This window comes from Oncorhynchus gorbuscha, linkage group LG09 (assembly GCF_021184085.1).
Source record: "Oncorhynchus gorbuscha isolate QuinsamMale2020 ecotype Even-year linkage group LG09, OgorEven_v1.0, whole genome shotgun sequence".
Taxonomy (NCBI): domain Eukaryota; kingdom Metazoa; phylum Chordata; class Actinopteri; order Salmoniformes; family Salmonidae; genus Oncorhynchus; species Oncorhynchus gorbuscha.
In genome coordinates, this window is record NC_060181.1 from 97894457 (window position 1) to 97917769 (window position 23313).

The 23313-nt window shown below is 43.2% G+C and overlaps 1 protein-coding gene across 3 annotated transcripts in view; it reads left to right on the plus strand.

The window, feature by feature from the left end:
- The window catches only part of LOC124044301 (neuropilin-2-like), a 352904-nt gene that overhangs the window by 237318 nt on the left and 92273 nt on the right, over positions 1-23313 (plus strand). For all 3 annotated transcript variants that reach the window (XM_046363952.1, XM_046363953.1, XM_046363951.1), the window contains exons 9-11: positions 3053-3228; positions 4065-4238; positions 6659-6803. In XM_046363952.1, coding sequence (XP_046219908.1) covers positions 3053-3228; positions 4065-4238; positions 6659-6803 — 495 coding nt within the window. The remainder of the gene's footprint in view (positions 1-3052; positions 3229-4064; positions 4239-6658; positions 6804-23313) is intronic.

Below are 23313 nucleotides of genomic sequence, written 5' to 3' on the forward strand. Positions count from 1 at the left end.
TTTTTTGTGGGTCTGTGTAATCTGAGGGAAATATGTCTCTCTAATATGGTCATACATTGGGCAGGAGGTTAGGAAGTGCAGCTCAGTTTCCACCTCATTTTGTGGGCAGTGTGCACATAGCCTGTCTTCTCTTGAGAGCCAGGTCTGCCTACGGCGGCCTTTCTCAATAGCAAGGCTATGCTCACTGAGTCTGTATATAGTCAAAGCCTTCCTTAAGTTTGGGTCAGTCACAGTGGTCAGGTATTCTGCCACTGTGTACTCTCGTTTACGGCCACTAACAAGAAGCCCCCACTCCGTCTCCGTGGCCAACGTGAGTAAAACATTTAAACGTGTTAAACCTCGCAAGGCTGCCAGCCCAGGCGGCAGGGTAGCCTAGTGGTTAGAGCGTTGGACTATGTAACCGGAAGGTTGCAAGTTCAAACCCCCGAGCTGACAAGGTACAAATCTGTCGTTCTGCCCCTGAACAGGCAGTTAACCCACTGTTCCTAGGCCGTCATTGAAAATAAGAATGTGTTCTTAACTGACTTGCCTGGTTAAATAAAGTAAAATAAAAATAAATGAATCCCTAGCCACGTCCTCAGAGACCAGCTGGCATGCTTCAAGAGGACCACCATTGTTCCTGTTCCCAAGAAAACAAAGGTAAAGCGAAACGACTATCGCCCCGTAGCACTCACTTCTGTCATCATGAAGTGCTTTGAGAGACTAGTCAAGGATCATATATCACCCTACCGGCCACCCTAGACCCACTTCAGTTTGCATACCGCCCCAACTGCTCTATCCCACCTGGACAAGAGGAATACCTCTAGCTCAGCATTCAACACCATTGTACCCTCCAAGCTCATGATCAAACTGGTGTCTCGACCCGCCCTGTGTAATTTGGTCCTGAACTTTCTGACGGGCCGCCCCCACAACACCTCCACTTTGCTGATCCTCAACACTGGGGCCCCACAAGGGTTTGTGCTCAGCCCTCTCCTGTACTCCCTGTTCACCCATGTACATGGCCATGCACACCTCCAACTCAATCATCAAGTTTGCAGATGACAGAACAGTAGTGGGCCTGATTACCAACAATGACGAGACGGCCTACAGGGAGGAGGTGAGGGCCCTCGGAGTGTGATGAAGAAGACGCAGCAACCTCAGGAGGCTGAAGAAATTTGGCTTGTCACCCAAAACCCTGACCAACTTTTACAGATGCACAATCGAGAGCATCCTGTCAGGCTGTATCACCGCCTGGTACGGCAACTGCTCCGCCCATAACAGCAAGGCTCTCCAGAGGGTAGTGAGATCTGCACAACGCATCACCGGGAGCAAACTACCTGCCCTCCAGGACACCTACACCACCCGATGTCACAGGAAGGCCATAAAGATCATCAAGGACAACAACCACCCGAGCCACTGCCTGTTCACCCCGCTATCATCCAGAAGGCGAGGTCAGTACAGGTGCATCAAAGCTGGGACCGAGAGACTGAAAAACAGCTTCTATCTCAAGACCATCAGACTGTTAAACAGCCACCACTAACATTGAGAGGCTGCAGCCAACATACAGACTTGAAATCACTTTAATAAATAGGTTACTGTCACTTTAATAATGTTTACATATCTGCTGTGTATGTGACAAATACAAATTAATTTGCTTTGAATAGCATTCTAGTTTTTTGTTAATTCTTTCCAATGTGTCAAGTAATTATCTTTTTGTTTTCTCATTATTTGGTTGGGTCTAATTGGGTTGCTGTCCTGGGGCTCTGTGGGGTGTGTTTGTGTTGGTGAACAGAGCCCCAGGACCAGCTTGCTTAGCTGATATCGGCCTAATTCTGCTCTGCATTATTTGGTGTTTTACGTTCTACACAGAGGATTTTTTTGCAGAATTCTTCATGCAGAGTCTCAATTTCTTGTTTGTCCCATTTAATGAATTATTGGTCAGTGAGCCCAGACATCACAACCATAAAGGGCAATGGGTTCTCTCTGTCTCTCTGTCTCTCTCTGTTTCTCTGTCTCTCTCTCTCTCTCTGTCTGTCTGTCTGTCTGTCTGTCTGTCTGTCTGTCTGTCTGTCTGTCTGTCTGTCTGTCTGTCTGTCTGTCTGTCTGTCTGTCTGTCTGTCTGTCTGTCTGTCTGTCTGTCTGTCTGTCTGTCTGTCTGTCTGTCTGTCTGTCTGTCTGTCTGTCTGTCTGTCTGTCTGTCTGTCTGTCTGTCTGTCTGTCTGTCTGTCTGTCTGTCTGTCTGTCTGTCTGTCTGTCTGTCTGTCTGTCTCCTCTATATCTTTCTCTCCTTTCTTCATCCCTCCATGTCTGGCATATCTAGCTTTTACATATTTCTTTTTAATTTTCACACTTTTACGAGGAAGGGAAAAGCTCTTTGTTCACCCAGCAGTAGTACAGAGCACCGTGGGAGTGTGTGGGATCTGATCTGCTCTCTCACTCTCCTTTAGGTAAAGGGCAAATCTCTTTTCCTTCCATCTCCCACTGTTTCTCTTCATCTGGTCTGTTCTCTACCTAGCTAGTATCCTGCAGTCAAAATGTCTCCCACTAACTTCTCTTAAAGATCCCCCCCCCACACACACACACAGATAATAGTAATAAAGTCACTTGGACGTGCCTTTTTAGGGCACTAATTCTGACCGCAGCCCTATGAGCCCTGGTGGAAAGAAGTGCACTATACAGGGCAGAGGGTACCATTTGAGACTCAAAGGCTGTTTCATTATTTACTGTTGTAGTCGAGACATGAAACATTGATTTCACTTGCCTTGAAATGTCCTTGTCAATCTTCTTCAATCTCTCTCGTCTTTCTCTCTCCTCCCCGTTCCTCGTTTCTGTTTCCCTCCCCTCCCTACCCCCATTAACCTCCCCACCAAGTAGCTGGGCCCATATAATATCAACTAAGTTGTCTGACTTTGTGTATTTTTATTTTTTTATTCTCAGTAATGTATTCTGTACTCTATGGGCCAGTTTCTGGGATTAAGTCAGGATACTCCATTGTCTCCATTGGACTAAACTTAATCTGTGTCTGGGAAACTGTGGAATATTTTAAATGAATAAATAGAATTCTCCCTTCCAGACGCTCCATGTTCTGAGATGCAGGGGATGCTGTCCGGCCTGCTGCCCGACTCCCAGATCACAGCGTCATCCATGAGGGATATCCACGGCTCCATGGGGACGGCCAGGCTGGTAGCCAGCAGGTCAGGATGGTTCCCCAGCCCCACACAGCCTCTGGCCGGGGAGGAGTGGCTGCAGGTAAACAACGTGACCTTTTCACACCAAGAAACACTGTTTGTGTCTAAAAAAACATTTCAGAAATAATTCTTCTTCTGCAGGTTTTTAGCTCATGTTTGAAAACTTAAATTCAAATAAAATGATATTTGTCACCTGAATACTTGAATACAACAGGTGTAGTAGACCTTACAGTGAAATGCTGAATACAACAGGTGTAGTAGACCTTACAGTGAAATGCTGAATACAACAGGTGTAGTAGACCTCACAGTGAAATGCTGACTACAACAGGTGTAGTAGACCTCACAGTGAAATGCTGAATACAACAGGTGTAGTAGACCTCACAGTGAAATGCTGAATACAACAGGTGTAGTAGACCTCACAGTGAAATGCTGAATACAACAGGTGTAGTAGACCTCACAGTGAAATGCTGAATACAACAGGTGTAGTAGACCTCACAGTGAAATGCTGAATACAACAGGTGTAGTAGACCTTACAGTGAAATGCTGAATACATCAGGTGTAGTAGACCTTACAGTGAAATGCTGAATACAACAGGTGTAGTAGACCTCACAGTGAAATGCTGACTACAACAGGTGTAGTAGACCTCACAGTGAAATGCTGAATACAACAGGTGTAGTAGACCTCACAGTGAAATGCTGAATACAACAGGTGTAGTAGACCTCACAGTGAAATGCTGAATACAACAGGTGTAGTAGACCTCACAGTGAAATGCTGAATACAACAGATGTAGGCTGTTCCTTACCTTGTATTGCCTTCTGTCTGTTTACCTCTGTCACTGTAAAGTGTGTTTTGCGATTTTAAATCACTTCATCTTTCCGTCGGTTTGTTTTGATCCAGGTGGACTTGGGGGTCCCCAAGACAGTACGAGGCGTCATCACCCAGGGAGTCAGGACAGTGGAGGGGAGTACCTCGGCTGAGAACAGGGCCTTCGTCAGGAAGTACCGCGTGTCTCACAGCCTGACGGGCAAGGACTGGACTTTTATACTGGACAGAAAGACCAACCATCCTAAGGTATGGGGAACACACACACACACACACACACACACACACACACACACACACACACACACACACACACACACACACACACACACACACACACACACACACACACACACACACACACACACACACAAACCCAGACACACCCAGCCAGACACACCCACCCAGACACACCCAGCCAGACACACCCAGCCAGACACACCCAGCCAGACACACCCACCCAGACACACCCAGCCAGACACACCCAGCCAGACACACCCAGCCAGACACACCCAGCCAGACACACCCACCCAGACACACCCAGCCAGACACACTTCTCCTCCTCAGCTCTCTTGCTGTTAAACCTTCTCTTCTCACTAGCTGGTTTCCAGTTGGTGACAGGTTTTCATTCTAGAATACTTCATCTGCATTCATGACATAGGACACAGGATGACATAGGACACAGGATGACATAGGGCACGGGATGACATAGGGCAACATGATGACATAGGGCACGTGATGACATAGGACACGGGATGACATAGGGCACGGGATGACATAGGGCAACGTGATGACATAGTGCACGTGATGACATAGGGCATTTGGTGACATAGGGCACGTGATGACATAGTGCACGTGATGACATAGGGCATTTGGTGACATAGGGCACGTGATGACATAGGGCACGGGATGACATAGGACACAGGATGACATAGGACACAGGATGACATAGGGCAACGGGATGACATAGGACACGTGATGACATAGTGCACACAAAATGTACTTCTTAGCCTAAGTTTTGTTTGAATCAAATAAAAATGGAATATTCAACGTGTTTCCATCTCTAGTGATAGTTGTGTTGAACGATACGATTACTATGGAGAATAATGCTATGGAGGAGAGCGACAATATTGGTCTTTGTCAAACGGCATGTGTTGCCTAATAAACTGCATGAGTCGTAGTGGACCAGACACCATCACGTGTTTTTGATATCATTGTTATTATATCAATATTCGCCCATAAAATGTGTTTCCAATAGATTTTACCGACACAAAAAAAGATCCCGCCGTGTCGAACGAACAATTTATTTATCGGGATTTATAAAATTGTACAGAAACGTCCTGTTTCCATCACAGCTGTTTTCATACAGTGTGACTTTACTCACATACTGTAGGTGGAAACGTGGTCAGTGTCTCTGCTACAGATCTCTCTTCTCATTGTCTCTGCTCACTTCTCATTGTCTCTGCTACATACCTCTCTTCTCATTGTCTCTGCTACAGATGTATATATCTCTCTTCTCATTGTCTCTGCTACAGATGTATACATCTCTCTTCTCATTGTCTCTGCTACAGATGTATACATCTTTCTTCTCATTGTCTCTGCTACATATCTCTCTTCTCATTGTCTCTGCTACAGATGTATACATCTCTCTTCTCATTGTCTCTGCTACATATCTCTCTTCTCAGTGTCTCTGCTACATATCTCTCTTCTCATTGTCTCTGCTACAGATGTATATATCTCTCTTCTCATTGTCTCTGCTACATATCTCTCTTCTCATTGTCTCTGCTACATATCTCTCTTCTCATTGTCTCTGCTACAGATGTATACATCTCTCTTCTCATTGTCTCTGCTACATATCTCTCTTCTCATTGTCTCTGCTACAGATGTATACATCTCTCTTCTCATTGTCTCTGCTACATATCTCTCTTCTCATTGTCTCTGCTACAGATGTATATATCTCTCTTCTCATTGTCTCTGCTACAGATGTATACATCTCTCTTCTCATTGTCTCTGCTACATATCTCTCTTCTCATTGTCTCTGCTACAGATGTATACATCTCTCTTCTCATTGTCTCTGCTACATATCTCTCTTCTCATTGTCTCTGCTACAGATGTATATATCTCTCTTCTCATTGTCTCTGCTACATATCTCTCTTCTCATTGTCTCTGCTACACATCTCTCTTCTCATTGTCTCTGCTACACATCTCTCTTCTCAGTGTCTCTGCTACAGATGTATACATCTCTCTTCTCATTGTCTCTGCTACATATCTCTTCTCATTGTCTCTGCTACAGATGTATATATCTCTCTTCTCATTGTCTCTGCTACATATCTCTCTTCTCATTGTCTCTGCTACAGATGTATACATCTCTCTTCTCATTGTCTCTGCTACACATCTCTCTTCTCATTGTCTCTGCTACACATCTCTCTTCTCATTGTCTCTGCTACAGATGTATACATCTCTCTTCTCATTGTCTCTGCTACACATCTCTCTTCTCATTGTCTCTGCTACACATCTCTCTTCTCATTGTCTCTGCTACATATCTCTCTTCTCATTGTCTCTTCTACAGATGTATACATCTCTCTTCTCATTGTCTCTGCTACATATCTCTCTTCTCATTGTCTCTGCTACAGATGTATACATCTCTCTTCTCATTGTCTCTGCTACAGATCTTCGAGGGAAACACACACTACGACACTCCAGAGATCCGTCGGTTTGAGGAGATAACGGCTCAGTTCATCAGGATCTACCCAGAGAGGTGGTCTCCTGCTGGGATAGGGATGAGGCTGGAGGTGCTGGGATGTGAACTGCCAGGTAAGGAGATGCTCTTCACCCCCATCTCTCCACGCACACATGGCATCGCTACTATGCCATGCTTTGCCATCTATCTACCATCGGTGCAAACAAAAAGTTGTGCCAACATTACTGTAAAATAACACTACTGTAATATAACATCACTAAGATAACATTACTGTAATATAACATCACTAAGATAACATTACTGTAAGATAACACTCCGGTAAAATAACATTACTGTAAAATAACACTACTGTAATATAACACTACTGTAAATAACACTACTGTAATATAACATTACTGTAAAATAACACTACTGTAATATAACATTACTGTAAAATAATACTACTGTAATATAACATTACTGTAAAATTACACTACTGTAATATAACATTACTGTACAATAACACTACTGTAATATAACATTACTGTAAAATAACACTACTGTAATATAACATTACTGTAAAATAACACTACTGTAATATAACATTACTGTAAAATAACACTCTGGTAAAATAACATTATTGTAAAATAACACTACTGTAAATAACACTACTGTAAATAACACTACTGTAATATAACATTACTGTAAAATAACACTACTGTAATATAACATTACTGTAAAATAACACTACTGTAATATAACATTACTGTAAAATAACACTACTGTAATATAACATTACTGTAAAATAACACTACTGTAATATAACATTACTTTAAAATAACACTACTGTAATATAACATTACTGTAAAATAACACTACTGTAATATAACACTACTGTAAATATCACTACTGTAAAATAACACTACTGTAATATAACATCACTAAGATAACACTACTGTAAAATAGCACTACTGTAAGATAACACTACTGTAATATAACATCACTAAGATAACATTACTGCAAGATAACACTCCTGTAAAATAACACAAATGTAAGATAACACTACTGTAAAATAACACTACTGTAAGATAACACTACTGTAAGATAAAATTACAGTAATGTAACATTACTGTAAGATAAAACTACTGTAAAATAACACTACTGTAATGTAACATTACTGTAATATAACACTACTGTAAGATAACACTACTGTAAATAACACTACTGTAAGATAACATTACTGTAATATAACTCTACTGTAATATAACATTACTGTAAAATAACACTACTGGTGGGATAACACTACTGTAATATAACATTACTGTAAATAACACTACTGTAAGATAACACTAATGTAATATAACTCTACTGTAACATAACACTACTGTAATATAACTCTACTGTAATATAACACCACTGTAATATAACTCTACTGTAATATAACATTACTACTGTAAAATAACACTACTGGAAGATAACACTACTGTAAATAACACTACTGTAAATAACACTACTGTAATATAACACTACTGTAATATAACATTACTACTGTAAAATAAAGCGTCTGCTAATCAGAAAACATTTTTATTCAATATCACACGCGTGCACACTCACTCACTCACTCACTCACTCACTCACTCACTCACTCACAAATGTTTAGTGTAATTTATATAATAATATAATATATGCCATTTAGCAGACGCTTTTATCCAAAGCGACTTACAGTCATGTGTGCATACATTCTACGTACGTAATTTGAACTATGGGGTCTTGACTCGTGTCATGAAGTAATTACAATATAGTAATTAAACACTGGAATGGTAGATGTGCAGAAGATGAATGTGCAGGTAGAGATACTGGGTGCAAAGGAGCAAGATAAATAAATACAGTACGTGGATGAGGTAGTTGGATGGGCTATTTACAGATGGGCTATGAACAGATGGGCTATGTACAGATGGGCTATGTACAGGTGCAGAGATCTGTGAGCTGCTCTGACAGCTGGTGATTAAAGTTAGTGAGGGAGATATAAGTCTCCAGCTTCAGTGATTTTTGTTCCTTCCAGTCATTGGCAGCAGAGAACTGGAAGGAGAGGCAGCCAAAGGAGGAGTTGGCTTTGGGGATGACCAGTTAGATATACCTGCTGGAGCGCATGCTACGGGTGGGTGTTTGTTGCTTTGGTGACCAGTGAGCTGAGATAAGGTGGGGCTTTACCTAGCAGAGACTTGTAGATGACCTGGAGCCAGTGGGTTTGGCAACGAGTCTCCTACTATCGACAGTGGGCTATAGACAGTGGGCTGACTAGTGATTGATAACTGTCTCCTACTATAGACAGTGGGCTATAGACAGTGGGCTGACTAGTGATTGATAACTGTCTCCTACTATAGTCAGTGGGCTGACTAGTGATTGATAATTGTTTCCTACTATAGACAGTGGGCTGACTAGTGATTGATAACTGTCTCCTACTATAGACAGTGGGCTGACTAGTGATTGATAACTGTCTCCTACTATAGACAGTGGGCTGACTAGTGATTGATAACTGTCTCCTACTATAGACAGTGGGCTGACTAGTGATTGATAACTGTCTCCTACTATAGACAGTGGGCTGACTAGTGATTGATAACTGTCTCCTACTATAGACAGTGGGCTGACTAGTGATTGATAACGGTCTCCTACTATAGACAGTGGGCTGACTAGTGATTGATAACTGTCTACTACTATAGACAGTGGGCTGACTAGTGATTGATAACTGTCCCACTATAGACAGTGGGCTGACTAGTGATTGATAACGGTCTCCTACTATAGACAGTGGGCTGACTAGTGATTGATAACTGTCTCCTACTATAGACAGTGGGCTGACTAGTGATTGATAACTGTCTCCTACTATAGACAGTGGGCTGACTAGTGATTGATAACTGTCTCCTACTATAGACAGTGGGCTGACTAGTGATTGATAATTGTTTCCTACTATAGACAGTGGGCTATAGACAGTGGGCTGACTAGTGATTGATAACTGTCTCCTACTATAGACAGTGGGCTGACTAGTGATTGATAATTGTTTCCTACTATAGACAGTGGGCTGACTAGTGATTGATAACTGTCTCCTACTATAGACAGTGGGCTGACTAGTGATTGATAACTGTCTCCTACTATAGACAGTCTTTGCCAATTTTGCCCAGTCTGGGTACACGAGGCTGAAGTCTCTTCTGAGGACCTCTCATCTTCTGTGTGATAAGAACAGAAACACACCAGACAGTAACGTCCCAGCAGCTTGATGAAGTCTATTAGTCTATTAGTCTATTAGTCTATGAAGTATATTAGTCTATTAGTCTATTAGTTTATTAGTCTATTAGTCTATTAGTCTGTGAAGTCTATTAGTCTATTCGTCTATTAATCTATTAATCTATGAAGTCTATGAAGTCTATGAAGTCTATTAGTCTATGAAGTATATTAGTCTATTAGTATATTAGTCTATGAAGTATATTAGTCTATTCATCTATTAGTATATTAGTCTGTTAGTCTATTAGTCTATGAAGTCTATTATTCTATTTGTCTATTGGTCTATTAGTATATTAGTATATTAGTCTATTAGTCTATTAGTCTATGAAGTATATTAGTCTATTAGTCTATGAAGTATATTAGTCTATTAGTCTATGAAGTATATTAGTCTATGAAGTATATTAATATATTAGTATATTAGTCTATTAGTCTATTAGTCTATGAAGTATATTAATATATTAGTCTATTGGTCTATTCGTCTATTAGTATATTAGTCTTTTAGTATATTAGTTTATTAGTCTATGAAGTATATTAATATATTAGTCTATTAGTCTATTCGTCTATTAGTATATTAGTCTTTTAGTATATTAGTATATTAGTATATGAAGTATATTAATATATTAGTCTATTAGTAAATTAGTATATTACTCTATGTAGTCTATTAGTATATTAATCTATTAAGTATATTAGTCTAGGATATAGGATATGACACATACCTTGAAGAAGAGCACAGGATATGACACGTACCTTGAAGACGAGGACAGGATATGACACGTACCTTGAAGAAGAAGACAGGATATGACACATACCTTGAAGAAGAAGACAGGATATGACACATATGTTGAAGACGATGACAGGATATGACACGTACCTTGAAGACGAGCACAGGATATGACACGTACCTTGAAGACGAGGACAGGATATGACACGTACCTTGAAGACGAGGACAGGATATGCCATACCTTGAAGACGAGGACAGGCTATGACAGGTGCTGGGTCCCTGTGGACATGACCATCTTTCTCTACAGGAAGAGGCTGGTGGCTGCTGGTGACAAGCTGTCGACATCACTGTGTGTCACAGAGCTGCGGTCTGCCTATGAAAAGGTACCGGCCTGTGGGGTTGTGGGCTGGCCACATCCCCTTGCCCCTGCTTCTGGGACTGCTGTAGATCCCGATGTGGGGCCAGAGGCATGCGGTAACGGGGGAGAGGTGGGAGAGAGGGAGAGAGGGATGAGGGGGCAGGGAGAAATAGCTGGCCGTGTTAAAGAGAGGAGAGACAGAAGCAGTGATGGGAGAGAGGGCAAGACATATGTCCTCCCTAACAGCCCTCCCTGTTCCTGTAGACCCTGATGTGTCAGAGCGGACCAGAGGCAAGCGGTGACAGGGAGAGGGAGAAAAGGGAGAGAGGTGGGAGAGAGGGAGGGAGAGAGGTGGGAGAGAGGGAGAAAATGGTGCTAGGTGGGAGAAAGGGGAGAGAGGTGGGAGAGAGGGAGAGAGGTGAGAGGCTCAGTAGCGGGTCAGTGGCAGGTTTAGTGGAGGCTCAGTAGCAGGTCAGTGGCAGGTTTAGTGGAGGCTCAGTAGCGGGTCAGTAGGGGGTCAGTGGCGGGTTTAGTGGGGGCTCAGTAGCGGGTCAGTGGCGGGTCAGTGGCGAGTTTAGTGGGGGCTCAGTAGGGGGTCAGTGGCAGGTTTAGTGGAGGCTCAGTAGCGGGTCAATGGCGGGTTTAGTGGGGGCTCAGTAGGGGGTCAGTGGCAGGTTTAGTGGGGGCTCAGTAGGGGTCAGTGGCGAGTTTAGTGGGGGCTCAGTAGGGGTCAGTGGCGGGTTTAGTGGGGGCTCAGTAGGGGGTCAGTGACGGGTTTAGTGGGGGCTCAGTAGGGGGTCAGTGGCGGGTTTAGTGGGGGCTCAGTAGGGGGTCAGTGGCAGGTTTAGTGGGGGCTCAGTAGGGGGTCAGTGGCGGGTTTAGTGGGGGCTCAGTAGGGGGTCAGTGGCAGGTCAGTAGAGGGGTTCAGTGGGAAAAGCATTCCTCATGAAGCTGTGACACCTACTGACAGTTGTGGCTGCTTTGAGTGATGTACTGTTGTTTTGTCTTGCTTCTTGCCCTTTGTGCTGTTGTCTGGGCCCAATAATGTTTGTACAATTTTGTGCTGATGCCATGTTGTGTTGCTACCATGCTGTGTTGTCATGTGTTCCTGCCATGCTGTGTTGTCATGTGCTTCCTTGCTATGTTGTTGTCTTAGGTCTCACTTGTCGTGATGTGTGTTTTGTCCTATATTTATATATTTTTTAAATATTTTTTAAATCCCAGCCCCTGCAGGAGGCTTTTTGCCTTTTGGTAGGCCTTCAGTGTAAATAATAATTTGTTCTTAACTGACTTGACTAGTTAAATAAAGTTTAAATAAATAACAGAAAATAAAAGCTGCTTGAGAGAATGCCAAGAGTGTGCAAAGCTGTCATCAAGGCAAAGGGTGGCTACTTAGAATATATTTGGATTTGTTTAATACTTTTTTGGTTACTACATGATTCCATTTGTGCTATTTCATAGTTTTGATGTCTTCACTATTATTCTACAATGTAGAAAATAGTAAAATAAAGAAAAACCCTGAAATGAGTAGGTACTGTGGGCACTGGGCAAAGTGGGCACTGGGCAGAGTGGGCACTGGGCCGAGTGGGCACTGGGCCGAGTGGGCACTGGGCAGAGTGGGCACTGCCTCCTGTGTGGCTGACTGATGTTCTGGTCTTCCTGGCTTTTTGTGTGAAGCAGCTAGCTAGCAGTCATTCCTTATCACTGATTACTTTCACATGTGAGAGACTAAGGCTCTGTTCCAACTCCAGCTTCTGGCTGTCAGGGGATTGGTGAGCCGGACCCAGGGATACGACCCTCCCTTCCTCCTTCTTCTCCCCCGTTAGGACTGAGAGCTCTGGCTGCCTGAGAGCTGAGAATGTAATCATTCCTGTCCCTTCTTGTCTCTGCCAAGACTCCTGACTCCTGCTCCTCTCCTCAACTCCTCTCTTCCAGCACCCGGGAACCATTAAACACGGGAAGTGGCACATTTCCAGGTAGAGGCTATTACTGTTCCATCATCGGCCTGGGCCTCTTGTGTACATCACTGGCTGCCTCTCTCAGCCACCCAGGCCTAGGACTATTCTACTATCTAGTGAGGGTTGAGGCTGAACTGAAGGATTTATTCTGCCTTTCTACTGCTCTCGTCTGGCTGTCTTTAAAGTGAGACGCACGGTAGTGCTTAGTGTTGGGTGCAGCTTCCCACACTATAGTCAACTATAGGCCCAGATTCAGACCAGAATAGAGTCAGCTACAGCCCAGAGTCAGCTACAACCCAGATCAGAGTCAGCTACAGCCCAGAGTCAGCTACAGCCCAGATCAGAGTCAGCTACAGCCCAGATCAGATCAGAGTCAGCTACAGGCCAGATCAGAGTCAGCTACAGCCCAGATCAGATCAGATTCAGCTACAGCCCAGATCAGATCAGATTCAGCTACAGCCCAGATCAGAGTCAGCTACAGCCCAGATCAGAGTCAGCTACAGCCCAGATCAGATCAGATTCAGCTACAGCCCAGATCAGATTCAGCTACAGCCCAGATCAGAGTCAGCTACAGCCCAGATCAGAGTCAGCTACAGCCCAGATCAGAGTCAGCTACAGCCCAGATCAGAGTCAGCTACAGCCCAGATCAGATCAGATTCAGCTACAGCCCAGATCAGATTCAGCTACAGCCCAGATCAGATTCAGCTACAGCCCAGATCAGAGTCAGCTACAGCCCAGATCAGAGTCAGCTACAGCCCAGATCAGAGTCAGCTACAGCCCAGATCAGAGTCAGCTACAGCCCAGATCAGAGTCAGCTACAGCCCAGATCAGATCAGATTCAGCTACAGCCCAGATCAGATTCAGCTACAGCCCAGATCAGAGTCAGCTACAGCCCAGATCAGAGTCAGCTACAGGTCAGATCAGAGTCAGCTACAGCCCAGATCAGAGTCAGCTACAGCCCAGATCAGATCAGAGTCAGCTACAGCCCAGAGTCAGCTACAGCCCAGATCAGAGTCAGCTACAGGCCAGATCAGAGTCAGCTACAGCCCAGATCAGATCAGATTCAGCTACAGGCCAGATCAGCTACAGTGACTGACCGAGATGGCCAGTCAATTTGAGTAACATTATCGTGTATTCTACGTAATGGCGCAGTTTTACGTTACCACGCAAATGACATCACAAACGTCATTGAGCAACTTTGAGCAACACTGAGCGTGGTAGGTTATCAGTCAGGCCATTACATACGGGGTGGTAAGTTATCAGTCAGGCCATTACATACGGGGTGGTAGGTTATCAGTCAGGCCATTACATACGGGGTGGTAGGTTATCAGTCAGGCCATTACATACGGTGTGGTAGGTTATCAGTCAGGCCATTACATACGGTGTGGTAGGTTATCAGGTTACCATTACATACGGTGTGGTAGGTTATCAGTCAGGCCATTACATACGGTGTGGTAGGTTATCAGTCAGGCCATTACATACGGGGTGGTAGGGTATCAGTCAGGCCATTACATACGGGGTGGTAGGTTATCAGTCAGGCCATTACATACGGGGTGGTAGGTTATCAGTCAGGCCATTACATACGGGGTGGTAGGTTATCAGTCAGGCCATTACATACGGGGTGGTAGGTTATCAGTCAGGCCATTACATACGGTGTGGTAGGTTATCAGTCAGGCCATTACATACGGGGTGGTAGGTTATCAGTCAGGCCATTACATACGGTGTGGTAGGTTATCAGGTTACCATTACATACGGGGTGGTAGGTTATCAGGTTACCATTACATACGGTGTGGTAGGTTATCAGTCAGGCCATTACATACGGGGTGGTAGGTTATCAGTCAGGCCATTACATACGGTGTGGTAGGTTATCAGTCAGGCCATTACATACGGTGTGGTAGGTTATCAGGTTACCATTACATACGGGGTGGTAGGTTATCAGTCAGGCCATTACATACGGTGTGGTAGGTTATCAGTCAGGCCATTACATACGGTGTGGTAGGTTATCAGGTTACCATTACATACGGTGTGGTAGGTTATCAGTCAGGCCATTACATACGGTGTGGTAGGTTATCAGGTTACCATTACATACGGGGTGGTAGGTTATCAGTCAGGCCATTACATACGGTGTGGTAGGTTATCAGTCAGGCCATTACATACGGGGTGGTAGGTTATCAGTCAGGCCATTACATACGGTGTGGTAGGTTATCAGTCAGGCCATTACATACGGGGTGGTAGGTTATCAGTCAGGCCATTACATACGGTGTGGTAGGTTATCAGTCAGGCCATTACATACGGTGTGGTAGGTTATCAGTCAGGCCATTACATACGGTGTGGTAGGTTATCAGTCAGGCCATTACATATGGTGTGGTAGGTTATCAGGTCTAATCAGGGACTGATTTAGACCTGGGACACCAGGTGGGTGATTCCCCTCTAATCAGGGCCTGGTTTAGACCTGGGACACCAGGTGGGTGATTCCCCTCTAATCAGGGCCTGGTTTAGACCTGGGACACCAGGTGGGCGATTCCCCTCTAATCAGGGCCTGGTTTAGACCTTGGACACCAGGTGGGCGATTCCCCTCTAATCAGGGCCTGGTTTAGACCTTGGACACCAGGTGGGCGATTCCCCTCTAATCAGGGCCTGATTTAGACCTGGGACACCAGGTGGGCGATTCCCCTCTAATCAGGGCCTGATTTAGACCTGGGACACCAGGTGAGTGATTCCCCTCTAATCAGGGCCTGATTTAGACCTGGGACACCACCTTCATATGGTATATTTACAGTTCCTTGTGTTTGATCCTGTTTCAAACCTCCAATGACTGCACTTCAGTTCTTCAAAAATCAATTAGATCCTCTCTCTCTCTCTCTCTCTCTTTCTCTTTCTCTCTCGATACACAGACAGGTCTGTGAAGGTGAGGCTGGGTCACATGATTGGAAAGAGAATGGGTGAGAGAGAGAGAGACAGGTCTGTGAAGGTGAGACTGGGTCACATGATTGGAAAGAGAATGGGTGAGAGAGAGAGACAGGTATGTGAAGGTGAGGCTGGGTCACATGATTGGAAAGAGAACGGGTGAGAGAGAGAGACAGGTCTGTGAAGGTGAGGCTGGGTCACATGATTGGAAAGAGAATGGGTGAGAGAGAGGTCTGTGAAGGTGAGGTTGGGTCACATGATTGGAAAGAGAACGGGTGAGAGAGAAAGACAGGTCTGTGAAGGTGAGGCTGGGTCACATGATTGGAAAGAGAAGAGGTGAGAGAGAGAGAGAGACAGGTCTGTGAAGGTGAAGCTGGGTCTTCTCCTTTTCTCTCCGACCCACTCATTGCTGTCAAGCCCCAGTGTCACCTGAAGGTCTCAACTTCACATCAATAACACAGTGACAGGATTTGACCTTCATGTAATGGTCCTGACAGAGAGATGATGGCTGGGTTCTCTGTCCTCACTTATTATTTAGTCTGGGCAGATAGTAGGGAAAGAGGAGGGAGACAGGAGACAGGGTGAGACAGGAGAGAAGAGAGAGGAGGGTGACAGGAGAAAGGTAGAGAGAAGAGAAATGTGAGAGAGACAGGAGGGAGAGAGGAGAGATGGGGGAGAGAGAATAGAGGCAGGAGAGAAAGGAGGAAAGACAGAGGGAAAGAGGAGAGAGGAGAGGGAGAGAGGAGGGAGAGAGGAGGGAGAGAGGAGAGACATGTTAGGGGAAACAGGAGACAGATGAGGAAGAGTGGAGGGATACAGGAATACAGGAGAGGGGAGAGAGAAAGGAGAGACGAGGGAGAGAGGTAAGAGAGGAGGGAGACAAGAGGGAGACAAGAGGGAGACAGGGTAGAGAAGAAGGAGAGAAGATAGAGATAGGAGAGAGAAGGAGGAAGACAGAAGAGAGGGAGAGAGGAGAGAGAAAAGGGAGGATGGAGACAGGAGAGAGGAGGGAAGAGGGAGAGGTCAGGTAAGAGGTGATAGAGCAGGGGAAAGAGCGAGACAGCAGGGAAGAGGGAGGGAGGAGGGAGAGAGAAGAGAGAGAGTAAGAAGACAGGAGTGAAAGGAGGGAGAGAGGAGAGACGAGAGAGAGGAGAGAAGAGGGAGACAATAGAGAGAGAAGAGGGAGGGAGGAGAGATAGAAGGGGTAGAGGAGGAGAGAGAAGATGGAAAGGGAGAGGGGAGAGAGAACAGGGAGTGAGGAGGGAGACAGGAGAAGGAGGAGGGTGAGGATAGAGAAGAGGGAGTGACACAGGAGGAGGGAGGAGGGAGATGAGAAGAGGGAGTGAGGAGGGAGACACGAGAAGGAGAGAGGAGGGAGAGGAGAGAGAAGAGGGAGTGACACAGGAGGAGAGGAGGGAGGAGAGAAGAGGGAGAGAGGAGGAAGAGGAGAGAGAAGATGGAGTGACACAGGAGGAGAGAGGAGGGAGATGAGAAGAGGGAGTGAGGAGGGAGACAGGAGAAGGAGAGAGGAGGGTGAGGAGAGAGAAGAGGGAGTGACACAGGAGGAGAGAGGAGGGAGATGAGAAGAGGGAGTGAGGAGGGAGACAGGAGAAGGAGAGAGGAGGGTGAGGAGAGAGAAGAGGGAGTGACACAGGAGGAGAGAGGAGGGAGATGAGAAGAGGGAGTTAGGAGGGAGACAGGAGAAGGAGAGAGGAGGGAGAGGAGAGAGAAGAGGGAGTGACACAGGAGGAGAGAGGAGGGAGGAGAGAAGAGGGAGAGAGGAGGGAGAGGAGAGAGAAGAGGGAGTGACACAGGAGGAGAGAGGAGGGAGATGAGAAGAGGGAGTGAGGAGGGAGACAGGAGAAGGAGAGAGGAGGGTGAGTAGAGAGAAGAGGGAGTGACACAGGAGGAGAGAGGAGGGAGGAGAGAAGAGGGAGAGAGGAGGGAGAGCAGAGAGAAGAGGGAGTGACACAGGAGGAGAGAGGAGGGAGATGAGGGTAAGGATCAGGTAGAGGACTGTCTAAGTGAAGAATCGTAACTCGATGGTCTCGTAAAGCAACAAAAGATTGCAAAACTTGGTGTTACCCACACCGCTCTCAAATTAGGATTCATCCATAACATTCTGGCCGTATGCTGAATTTGGTGTTGCCTTTCTGGGCCCCCGGGGCTGTCTGGGGGGTTAATTGGCTTTTCAAAGGTTATCAAATGAATACAGTTTAATGTCTGAACCAATCAGTAGTAGCTGGTCCTTCTCTTTCATGTGCGGTTTTAATATTTATACATGATTAATAATGTATTCCATTTAGCAGACACTTTTATCAGTCATGAGTGTCATGTGGAGGGGCGTGGTTTATATAGCTAGATAGCTACTCTACAGGGGGTAACATTTGACTGTAAGGGTGTCAGCAAATAAAGTTAACAGTTTACACTATTCGCCTATGGCAAAGATACATATATATGTCTCCCCTTTCATCTGTGTCTGGCGTTAGCTAGTTACTGGTTAGCTAGCACTGATACGATTTCAATGGAGTTTGAGTTACTTTGTGCGTCATTAAATTAGCTTGAGATGAATGTACTGCAACACTGGTCACTGCATCCAAGTCGATTCAAAGGACTGTCAGTCAAGGACTGGTAAAGGTAGTGTAATGACTCTATGGTAAAGGTAGTGTAATGACTCTATGGTAAAGGTAGAGTAATGACTCTATGGTAGTGTAATGACTCTATGGTAAAGGTAGAGTAATGACTCTATGGTAGAGTAATGACTCTATGGTAAAGGTAGAGTAATGACTCTATGGTAAAGGTAGTGTAATGACTATATGGTAGTGTAATGACTCTATGGTAAAGGTAGTGTAATGACTCTATGGTAAAGGTAGAGTAATGACTCTATGGTAAAGGTAGAGTAATGACTCTATGGTAAAGGTAGAGTAATGACTCTATGGTAAAGGTAGAGTAATGACTCTATGGTAAAGGTAGAGTAATGACTCTATGGTAAAGGTAGAGTAATGACTCTATGGTAAAGGTAGAGTAATGACTCTATGGTAGTGTAATGACTCTATGGTAAAGGTAGAGTAATGACTCTATGGTAGTGTAATGACTCTATGGTAAAGGTAGAGTAATGACTCTATAGTAGTGTAATGACTCTATATAATGACTCTATGGTAAAGGTAGAGTAATGACTCTATGGTAAAGGTAGAGTTATGGCTCTATGATAGTGTAATGACTCTATGGTCATGTAAGGACTCTATGGTAAAGGTAGAGTAATGACTCTATGGTAAAGGTAGTGTAATGACTCTATGGTAAAGGTAGAGTAATGACTCTATGGTAAAGGTAGAGTAATGACTCTATGGTAAAGGTAGTGTAATGACTCTATGGTAAAGGTAGTGTAATGACTCTATGGTAAAGTTAGTGTAATGACTCTATGGTAAAGGTAGTGTAATGATTCTATGGTAGTGTAATGACTCTATGGTAAAGGTAGAGTAATGACTCTATGGTAAAGGTAGTGTAATGACTATAGTAGTGTAATGACTCTATGGTCGTGTAATGACTCTATGGTCATGTAAGGACTCTATGGTAAAGGTAGAGTAATGACTCTATGGTAAAGGTAGTGTAATGACTCTATGGTAAAGGTAGAGTAATGACTCTATGGTAAAGGTAGAGTAATGACTCTATGGTAAAGTTCGTGTAATGACTCTATGGTAAAGGTAGAGTAATGACTCTATGGTAAAGGTAGTGTAATGATTCTATGGTAGTGTAATGACTCTATGGTAAAGGTAGAGTAATGACTCTATGGTAAAGGTAGTGTAATGACTATAGTAGTGTAATGACTCTATGGTCGTGTAATGACTCTATGGTAAAGGTAGTGTAATGACTCTATGGTAAAGGTAGAGTAATGACTCTATGGTAGTGTAATGACGCTATGGTAAAGGTAGAGTAATGACTCTATGGTAAAGGTAGTGTAATGACTCTATGGTAGTGTAATGACTCTATGGTAAAGGTAGAGTAATTACTCTATGGTAAAGGTAGTGTAATGACTCTATGGTAAAGGTAGAGTTATGGCTCTATGATAGTGTAATGACTCTGTGGTCATGTAATGACTCTATGGTAAAGGTAGAGTAGTGACTCTATGGTAAAGGTAGAGTAATGACTCTATGGTAAAGGTAGTGTAATGACTCTATGGTAAAGGTAGTGTAATGACTCTATGGTAAAGGTAGTGTAATGACTCTATGGTAAAGGTAGTGTAATGACTCTACAGTAGTGTAATGACTCTATGGTAAAGGTAGTGTAATGACTCTATGGTAAAGGTAGTGTAATGACTCTATGGTAAAGGTAGAGTAATGACTATGGTAAAGGTAGAGTAATGACTCTGTGGTAGTGTAATGACTCTATGGTAAAGGTAGAGTAATTACTCTATGGTAAAGGTAGTGTAATGACTCTATGGTAAAGGTAGAGTTATGGCTCTATGATAGTGTAATGACTCTATGGTCATGTAAGGACTCTATGGTAAAGGTAGTGAAATGACTCTATGGTAAAGGTAGTGTAATGACTCTATGGTAAAGGTAGTGTAATGACTCTATGGTAAAGGTAGTGTAATGACTCTACAGTAGTGTAATGACTCTATGGTAAAGGTAGTGTAATGACTCTATGGTAAAGGTAGAGTAATGACGCTATGGTAAAGGTAGAGTAATGACTCTATGGTAAAGGTAGAGTAATGACTCTATGGTAAAGTTAGTGTAATGACTCTATGGTAAAGGTAGTGTAATGATTCTATGGTAGTGTAATGACTCTATGGTAAAGGTAGAGTAATGACTCTATGGTAAAGGTAGTGTAATGACTCTATGGTAAAGGTAGTGTAATGACTCTATGGTAAAGGTAGTGTAATGACTCTATGGTAAAGGTAGTGTAATGACTCTACAGTAGTGTAATGACTCTATGGTAAAGGTAGTGTAATGACTCTATGGTAAAGGTAGAGTAATGACGCTATGGTAAAGGTAGAGTAATGACTCTATGGTAAAGGTAGAGTAATGACTCTATGGTAAAGTTAGTGTAATGACTCTATGGTAAAGGTAGTGTAATGATTCTATGGTAGTGTAATGACTCTATGGTAAAGGTAGTGTAATGACTCTATAGTAGTGTAATGACTCTATGGTCGTGTAATGACTCTATGGTAAAGGTAGTGTAATGACTCTATGGTAAAGGTAGTGTAATGACTCTATGGTAAAGGTAGAGTTATGGCTCTATGATAGTGTAATGACTCTATGGTCATGTAATGACTCTATGGTAAAGGTAGAGTAGTGACTCTATGGTAAAGGTAGAGTAATGACTCTATGGTAAAGGTAGTGTAATGACTATGGTAAAGGTAGTGTAATGACTCTATGGTAAAGGTAGTGTAATGACTCTATGGTAAAGGTAGTGTAATGACTCTACAGTAGTGTAATGACTCTATGGTAAAGGTAGTGTAATGACTCTATGGTAAAGGTAGTGTAATGACTCTATGGTAAAGGTAGTGTAATGACTCTATGGTAAAGGTAGAGTAATGACTATGGTAAAGGTAGAGTAATGACTATGGTAAAGGTAGAGTAATGACTCTGTGGTAGTGTAATGACTCTATGGTAAAGGTAGAGTAATTACTCTATAGTAAAGGTAGTGTAATGACTCTATGGTAAAGGTAGAGTTATGGCTCTATGATAGTGTAATGACTCTATGGTCATGTAAGGACTCTATGGTAAAGGTAGTGTAATGACTCTATGGTAAAGGTAGTGTAATGACTCTATGGTAAAGGTAGTGTAATGACTCTATGGTAAAGGTAGTGTAATGACTCTACAGTAGTGTAATGACTCTATGGTAAAGGTAGTGTAATGACTCTATGGTAAAGGTAGAGTAATGACGCTATGGTAAAGGTAGAGTAATGACTCTATGGTAAAGGTAGAGTAATGACTCTATGGTAAAGTTAGTGTAATGACTCTATGGTAAAGGTAGTGTAATGATTCTATGGTAGTGTAATGACTCTATGGTAAAGGTAGAGTAATGACTCTATGGTAAAGGTAGTGTAATGACTCTATAGTAGTGTAATGACTCTATGGTCGTGTAATGACTCTATGGTAAAGGTAGTGTAATGACTCTATGGTAAAGGTAGAGTAATGACTCTATGGTAGTGTAATGACTCTATGGTAAAGGTAGTGTAATGACTCTATGGTAAAGGTAGTGTAATGACTCTACGGTAAAGGTAGTGTAATGACTCTACGGTAAAGGTAGTGTAATGACTCTACGGTAAAGGTAGTGTAATGACTCTATGGTAAAGGTAGTGTAATGACTCTATGGTAAAGGTAGTGTAATGACTCTATGGTAAAGGTAGAGTTATGGCTCTATGGTAAAGGTAGTGTAATGACTCTATGGTAAAGGTAGTGTAATGACTCTATGGTAAAGGTAGTGTAATGACTCTATGGTAAAGGTAGTGTAATGACTCTATGGTAAAGGTAGAGTTATGGCTCTATGGTAAAGGTAGTGTAATGACTCTATGGTAAAGGTAGAGTTATGGCTCTATGATAGTGTAATGACTCTATGGTCATGTAAGGACTCTATGGTAAAGGTAGAGTAATGACTCTATGGTAAAGGTAGAGTAATGACTATGGTAAAGGTAGAGTAATGACTCTATGGTAAAGGTAGAGTAATGACTCTATGGTAAAGTTAGTGTAATGACTCTATGGTAAAGGTAGAGTAATGACTCTATGGTAAAGGTAGTGTAATGACTCTATAGTAGTGTAATGACTCTATGGTCGTGTAATGACTCTATGGTAAAGGTAGTGTAATGACTCTATGGTAAAGGTAGAGTAATGACTCTAAGGTAGTGTAATGACTCTATGGTAAAGGTAGAGTAATGACTCTTTGGTAAAGGTAGAGTAATGACTCTATGGTAGTGTAATGAATCTATGGTAAAGGTAGAGTAATGACTCTATGGTAAAGGTAGTGTAATGACTCTATGGTAAAGGTAGAGTAATGACTCTATGGTAAAGGTAGAGTAATGACTCTATGGTAAAGGTAGTGTAATGATTCTATGGTAGTGTAATGACTCTATGGTAAAGGTAGAGTAATGACTCTATGGTAAAGGTAATGTAATGACTCTATAGTAGTGTAATGACTCTATGGTCGTGTAATGACTCTATGGTAAAGGTAGTGTAATGACTCTATGGTAAAGGTAGAGTAATGACTCTATGGTAGTGTAATGACTCTATGGTAAAGGTAGAGTAATGACTCTATGGTAAAGGTAGAGTAATGACTCTATGGTAGTGTAATGACTCTATGGTAAAGGTAGAGTAATGACTCTATGGTAAAGGTAGTGTAATGACTCTATGGTAAAGGTAGAGTTATGGCTCTATGATAGTGTAATGACTCTATGGTCATGTAATGACTCTATGGTAAAGGTAGAG